Source organism: Empidonax traillii, unplaced genomic scaffold (genome assembly GCF_003031625.1).
Source record: "Empidonax traillii isolate 1590-97213 ecotype Southwest subspecies unplaced genomic scaffold, ASM303162v1 scaffold3141:size14970, whole genome shotgun sequence".
NCBI lineage: Eukaryota > Metazoa > Chordata > Aves > Passeriformes > Tyrannidae > Empidonax > Empidonax traillii.
Window position 1 is genome coordinate 3,924 of NW_020958334.1, and position 7,547 is coordinate 11,470.

General features: G+C 51.5%; 1 protein-coding gene across 1 annotated transcript in view; it reads right to left on the reverse strand.

Moving 5' to 3' along the window:
• The window catches only part of LOC114072415 (low density lipoprotein receptor adapter protein 1-like), a gene marked incomplete at its 3' end in the record, with an annotated part of 2,958 nt that extends 2,827 nt beyond the window's left edge, over positions 1-131 (reverse strand). Inside the window, exon 1 of the mRNA XM_027910315.1 lies at positions 20-131. Coding sequence (XP_027766116.1) covers positions 20-104 — 85 coding nt within the window. The remainder of the gene's footprint in view (positions 1-19) is intronic.
• Between the last annotated feature and the right edge of the window lie 7,416 nt (positions 132-7,547).

Genomic DNA, 7,547 nt, shown 5'->3' on the forward strand with positions numbered 1-7,547 from the left:
GAGGGGCGCCGGGTCTCACTCTTGTGCCGGCCGCCGGCCCAGGAGGGTTTGTGGACGCTGGGGCTCCGCAGCAGGGCACGACCCGCCGACTTCAGCGCGTCCATCCCGGCGCCTCCCGGCCCGGCCCCGCCGCAAACTTTCCTGCGGCGCCAGCGCTGACCGCGTCCGGGGGCGGGGCACATGCAAATTTAGGGGGCGTTGCGTCATGCTTGACCACGCCCCCCCTGTGCCACGCCCTCGTCCCAAAATCGGCGCGGGCGGCCCGTGGGGTCCCAGAGGGATGTGCGACCCCCCGATCTTGCCGGGATGCTGAGACTCCTCACACACCCTCTGCTTCCCCCCCGGGATTGCTCCCACGGGAGCTTCCCCCACTGGAGACCCCCGCCCCGAGCCCCCACAGGGCCGCCCTGCAAACATCTATGTCCCAGCTCCACGGGGATCGCCTTCAGCCGGCATCGCCACGGTTATAAATATATAAATAAATATATCACACCGTGCTCCGTCACTTCTGCACAGCCCTGCTGCTCCTTCCCGCTGGTTCCTCCGCTGCAATTCCACCTTTCCCGGGGGGATCCCACCTTCCCCACTCAAATTCCATCACCAGCGGCTAAATATATCACACCGTGCTCAGCGACCTCTGCACTCGCACAGCCCTGCTGCTCCTTCCCGCTGGCTCCTCTGCAGCAGCTCCACCTTTCCCACTCAAATTCGGGGCAGGAAACCCCTACGACCCAAATCGTCCCAGTTCAGCATGCTCAGTTTGCTGAACACCAAAAAAAAAAAAGTTACGTTTTCCCCATGAGGTGTTTGATTGTCCCCGTCCCGGGATGAGGAAATGCGATAGGATATTTTAATATCCCGTTTGATCAACTCTGGCCTGAGCACACGCCAACCCCTCCGTGTCACCACGGCCACCAGTGTGCTCTAAACTCCGCCTGAGCATAATTGAATGGAAGATTAAGGCCTTCACAGGCTTTCTGAAATTAAAGGGATAATAATGAGGAGGTTAAACCCCATATTTAGGATTTGGAGAATAATGCCTCACAAAGCCTATTATTCACGGAAACATTTGTGTAATTGAAAATCCCTTTTTAGTTCAATTTTAACATTCCCCTCTCACGTTTGTAGCCAGGAGCCGAGGCACAGGAGCCACACCAAGTTCCTCTCCGTGGGACACAAAAAGGTGGTGGAAGGGTTGAGCTGAATTTCTCACCCCAAAATCCCAGTCTAAAGCAGGACGGAGCCGGTGGTACATCCCCCCTTTAGTGCTTGGTTTGGATCTGAGCATGTGGGGGTGAGCTGCCCCCCTGAAAGTCATCACTGGAGTTTAAAATATCCTTGTGGTGGTAAAAAACTACAAGTGTCACCCCTCTGAGGAAGGCAGCGCTCAAAATCGCCTCTCCATACCCACCTCCCCGGGTGGGATAGCAGGCTTTCCTCCTGCAGGAGAAGCCCAGAGGGGCAAGTGGGTCCTGGGGGCCAGACAAGCAGAGTCCAACCTATTTATTAATTTCCGAGTGCTGAGCGCGGCAGGGCAGCGATTTTTAAAGGAAATCTCCTTGTTTTCTCTCCGTCGTGGTGAGCAGCACATGCCTGACCTCTCCCCCCTTCCCTGCCCGGCCCATCACCACCCATCCATCTCCCGGTAATTGTCCTCCCTCCTGCCGAGCCGCCGGCTCCGCACGGACTCTCCTCTCAAGGTTATTTTCAGCTCTGCAGCGTCACCGGAACACACACGAGTTTGCAGCTCCAGTTTTGCAGCAGTTGGGGCTGCACCCTCTCCACTGCTCCCAACACCCAGCATCATCTCTTTAATCGGGGAAACACAAACAAATCCTGGCCGCTCTCCCTCGCTCTTCCTCCCCGCCACGGCATTTGCATCCGCGGGTTGCAATTAAAGAAATTCAGCTTTTCAGGAAAACTTCTGCAGTTTTTTTTTTTGTAGAAATCTTTACCGTGAACATGCAGTCCTGCAGGTAAGTCCAATGACAAGCTTTGCTGTGAGGGTGGGTGCTCGTCCGCTCCCTGCTTTAATTGTTGAAGTCAGCAGAGCTGCACCGTCCCCCAGCCGTGGACACCCACGTTCCCGAGGCTTTGCTCGTTCACTGCCTCTCCATGTTTACAGCAAAGTGCATTTATAGCACATTAACATCTCTGGGGGTGGTTAAAAGGTGATCACTAATGGAAATCTGCGCTCCTTCCACTCTGTCAAACCGGGCCGCGTTTGCCTCCTAATAAATTGGCGTCTCTGCTGAGAAGGCCCGTGTCTAACTGCCTGTGTGATAAAAAGACCAATTGCTGACATTTTCCGCTGTTTTCCCTTCCTTTGACATTTCATTAAGAGGAAAATAACACCAGCAACTACAAATGTGCTCTCATTGACATTTGTTGGCCGTAACGTGGCGAGTTGCCCTGATTAGGAGAGGAGTTGAGGAGTGGGACGTTCCCTGCAGGATCACAGAACTCCCCCGAGTCCTCCCACAGCCCTGCAGAGTCTCAGAGGATCCTGAGCCTCTCCCCTCATCAGCTGCCCAGCTCAGGAATCACCTCAGCTCACCCCACTGCCATGAGGCTGAGCTGTAACCAACCCAGAACTCAGACCCTGTCAGTAAATCTAATTTATAGGCATGCTTAGGACTTCAATTACCACAGTCATTAACAATTTGTTAATGAGTCAATTAACATGCTTTGGGGATCTGTGGAGAAAGGGCATTATAAATATGATAGCATCAAATATTGCAGAAATAAGCATCTGGCTGCCCCAGGACTGGGCCAGGAGCTGCTGCTGGTTGCAGGGTGTGTGTTCCCTGCCCTGTCACAGGAGTCGTGGTGTCACCTGTGCAAGGGGCTCTCTGGTGATGGGATCAGCTCCAGCATCACCCTGATGCCAGGATGCCCAGTTTAGGAAGCAGCACGAGGCTGGAGGTGGGAAACAAAGTTTGACAGGAAACACTCATTTTCCCTGCAGCCAGGTGGGTGCTGTGAACCCCAGTGTGGGGCTGTGCTGCTGTCCTGGGGTTTTTCCCATACAAACCCCAGCTGCTCCCCACCCTGTACAGCCCCACACACACAGAGGGGCAGCTGGTGGGCCCAAATGAACACATTGAGTACCATCCCTGGTGCTAAAACCATCCTCTCCTGCTCCCATCCCACCACATCCCAAAGTTTCTGGTTTTTGTGAGCTCTCTCGTAGCACACTCGTGTTTCTCTCCCACCCCAGAGTCCAGCTGCTTTGGCCTGGATCACGGGCACAGCCAGGCTGTGCAGGCTGAGCTGATGGAAAACAGGCCCAGGGCAACGAGCAGGAGCAACTTAATTACAATCAAAGCCCATCAGCCTGGTCAGCGTGTCCCATCAGCTGCAGGGACGGGGCAGGACTGAGCTGAACGTGCAGCAGGGACGCTGGGGCTGGGGTGGCCAGCACAGCACCACCTGCACAGCATCCTGCTCCCCAGGGATGCTCAGTGCCAGACCCTACAGAGGGTGGGGCAGATCATCTCCTAATCCGTAGCAATTAAAGCCTGGCTTAAACTTGAAAGCGTAAGATTTAACGTCTCTTAAAATTTCATATATTAATTAGCCCAGCTCTGCAGACTCTTGGGTACCAAGAAGTAAATCTCACTCTTCTTGGGAGACCTACACGTTTTTTTTGGTCTGAACAGTATCCTGTTCAGAGGAAATCCCACAGCACAGCTGCTCTCTATGGCCAGCACCAGACTCCAAAAATCTGACGCCAAAGGAGCTCTCGCGTTTTGCCCTGGCAGCAAATCGTAAATGAGGCAGGAGCTCATGAGGAAAACAACCTCCCTCCCTGCTCTGCTGCTGGTGGAGGCAGGAGGTGCCTTGTACACCCTGTCACTGAGCCACAGCCCCTTCCTCGGAGGGAAGAAAGGCTTTTGTGACCAAGAGGGAACCGAACCGAGGAGCTGAGTGTGACGGGAGGGACGAGGGATGGAAAATCCACATCAGCACTGCTGCCGTCCAGGGAAATTAGAAGCTGTGCTTGTTCCCAGTGTGTGTTTGCGGTTTGTTTCCCTGCAGACTCGCTTTCCCTCCCTCTGCAAACACAGTCTGCACACCCAGCACGCTGTTCCCGGCTCTCCAGGGGACTGCCCAGCCCAGCCTGGGCTGAGCTGACCTGAAGGGGCTGAGTGTGCCCTGGGATGCTGGGAAGCAATCCCGACCCAGCAGGCAGCAGCTGAGGGAGCAGATATCCTGGGCATCCCTTCCAGCTCCACCTCACCTGTAGCTGAGAGTGAAAGTTCCCTTGTGCTGATTGGAATTAATTTTCCAATTAATTGGAAAAAACAAAGGGTACTCTTCGAGGAGTTTAGTCATTTATTTGGGTTAATTCTGCTTTTTTATCACAAGCAATTCAACCCTCATCTAAGGCTTGTGTTAAACTGGATTAGCTTTACTGACGGTGCTGGAGCTTCCAGATTGACACCAGCATAACTTCTTACATAATGCAGCCAAGATAAAAATACAGCAGGTTAAAATATCAGCTGTTAGAGGAAATAACTGGAGCACCCACACATTTAATGCATTCTGAAGAAACGGGGAGAGAAATCATGGTACTGTAACCCACAGTGTTCTGGGCACCTTTTATCAGAGGGTATCAAAGCACGTTCCTAATCATTACTTATTTAAGCCTTGTCACATGCTGGTCACAGAGAGGACAATCCTGGAGCAGGGCAAGAACCCTGGAAGCATCAGCAGAGACAAAGAAATACTTAAACCAAAGAGGTTTCCAGTGGGAAATGCTGTTTCAGGGCGATTGAAACATTTGGGCAGAGCGTTTTGGTGTCGAGGAAGTTTTTGGCAGGACAGTTTCGAAGCAATTCAGCACCAAAATGGGACCTGGTGGGAGAGGGGCTGGGGGGTTTATTTCAGTGCAAGTTTTACTGTGTCATGTGTAAATAGTTGTAAATAGTTGTGGCTGACCTTTGCTATAAATGTTCCTTCTCAGTCTGGTGTTTCTGAGCCTGGTCCAAGTATTTAATTCCAGAAACTGCGGGAAGTTGCTGCGAGTTTTCGACTCGATCTGGGTAAAATAAACATCCTTTGCAGTACCAGGCTGCCCCTTGCAGCTTCAGTAAATGCTCCTCACTCAACCTTCCTCAGCTTCTGTGTCGCTCACAGCCCCTCTCCGTGCCCTGAGCAGGAAAGGTCCCTTGCTTCCACGGTTAAAACTGGGCACCTGGAGCTGCCAGGGCACCCAAACTTGCCCCTCTGCCAGCACTGCCACTCACCAAACCCACCACGTCCCCCTTGTGCAGCAGCTCCTGAGGGATCTGCTCCTGAGCTGCTGCAGGTGACACATCCATCAGCAGGGCAGGGACACCCGGCAGGCTGGTTTTAATCCACCAGCACACGTCTGCCAGGGACCTCTGCGAGGCCATCATAAATCAGCAGAGTTCTGGGGGAGGGAAGGTGATGCTGTGCTGATTTACAGCTGCTGAAATCACCTCCTGGTCCTGTGAGCTGGTGACATCTCCCTGCAATCAGCGGCGAGGCTGGTTTTGGCCTTGCCACAGAGACAACCTTTGTGATGTTCTGATTAAAGAGAGAAAGGGCTCAGCAGAGAGCCAGGACAGGAGACAGGGATATATTTCCATCTCTGCCCCTCACCTGCAAGGTGATCTTGCTCTTGTCACTTGAACTGCTCATTTTGCTTCCACCTGTCAAGCCTGTGGTTATGACACACCAGGAGCAGGTTTCCAGGTCAGACTGAGCCCGAGCATCAGACCCATTTCCTGATGTACTCAAGGTTCACTCAAGGTTTTCAGCGACTTCTGGGAGAGAGAAAAAGACAACGCTCATCTCAGAACGGTCTTGTCTTAGGGCTATTTCAGCTTTTTAAACCTTTTAAATTATTCACCGGGAGCAAAACAAAACAAAACGTTCTGTTTTGAGACAACTCTTTGAAATGTTCTGCTTGGAGAGGGAAAAAAAACAACAAAAAAAAGCAGCATCCAAAAAACTCATCTGTGCACTGACAGTCCCCCCTCCTTTCCAGCTGAAATTTCTCCCCCTGTTCGACCCAGAGGGTGGAGGAGATTTGTTTGCAGGGACATCCTGGGATTTCCCTGCTGGGATTTTGGGCTGCTCGTGCTCTCATCCCCCAAAGTGTCAATGTGTTTTGAAAGAGTTGAATATTGTGAGATGAAAAACAGTGAATTTGTGTCACAGGAGTGGTTTAGACATGTAACCCCCCCACCACCACAAACAACCCTCTGAAACTGCACTGGGCCCAGCATCCTTCCCTTTCAGAGGCAATTTTTTCCCCTTCAAAACAGTCCCACTGCTGAGGTGAGAATCATTTTGGAAAGAGCCTGCAAAGTCCATCTCTTGATTTTCGGGTATTTCCTTTGAAAAAGGTTTCATCCTCTTCCCATGCCCTAAAGGAAGCTCCTGGCAGATTCTCCATCCCTCTCCTCTCCCATCCTTGGCTGCTGTGGCAGCCCTGAGCAACATTTCCCTGTCAGAAGGGAGCAGATGTGGATGAGGGAATTTATGACGCAGATGCCAAGGGAGTCAGTTTGACCTGTGCAAAGAGCCACGACCTCCTGGTGTGATATCACCACTCAGCTCAATTAAATGTGTGCTTAATTCTAACCATTTTTCAGCGTTCTCCTTAAGAAAACCCTCTGGGCTGCCTGTTGTCCCTGCCCAGCAGTGCTGCCTCCTCTCTCCTGTTACGTTACTGCATTTCTGATGTCGTTTCTCTCTTTGCAAGCTTTTTTTTAATTATTTTTCTGGTTGTTTTTAGGGCCCTTCTTCCCCAGCTGTTCCCACCCAGGCAGCTCCACTCCACTCCCTCCAGCACTGCATCACCAGGGTCAGATTTTGCTGTGGCTGGTGTTGCTTTCCATTCAGGTTGCACCAGAATATCACATTTAAGGTGCAGACAGGAGCAAAACCACCGGGGCCCCGCAGACGTAAAACAACAGATGGGCAGTGCCTCGCTGTTCTGGTTGGGCAGATTTTGAAGCTAATAATAATTGTAAACATCTCTCTCCATCGTGTTTAATCCTCATAATCTCCTTACCCTGCAGTCCGGATTGTTGTTTTCTTTGTGTGCTGAGGTTGTTCCTCGTAGCTGGGACATCTCTGGCGAGGTTCAACCAACCAGCCAGCCAAGACTTCCTCGGGGATTTCTTCCCCAGCACAACGTCCTCCCCATGAAGAAGAGGCAGGCAGGGCTGTGGCAGTGAAGGATGGCAGCAGGCTAAAATAGGAAGCAAACATTTCATGCTGAGTGCATCCAGAGAGCAGGGGGTCACGTTTTATTCCTGGTTTTGCTCTGGATGTGCTTTAAGCTGTTGGAATGGCCTGCTCCTACGAGCCTTGTTGTTTTTGATGACAGCCCGTGGGGTTGTGTTATCAGATTACGAGTCTCCCTTTCCATTAAAACATGAGGTTTCTGGATTTTTGTGGTTGAAAATATGAAGAGCAGGAGTTCAAAAACCCAGACAGCAAGCAGAGAAATTTCACTTTTTTTTCCTTTTTTTTTTTTTTTTTTTTTTTTTTTTTTTTTTTTTTTT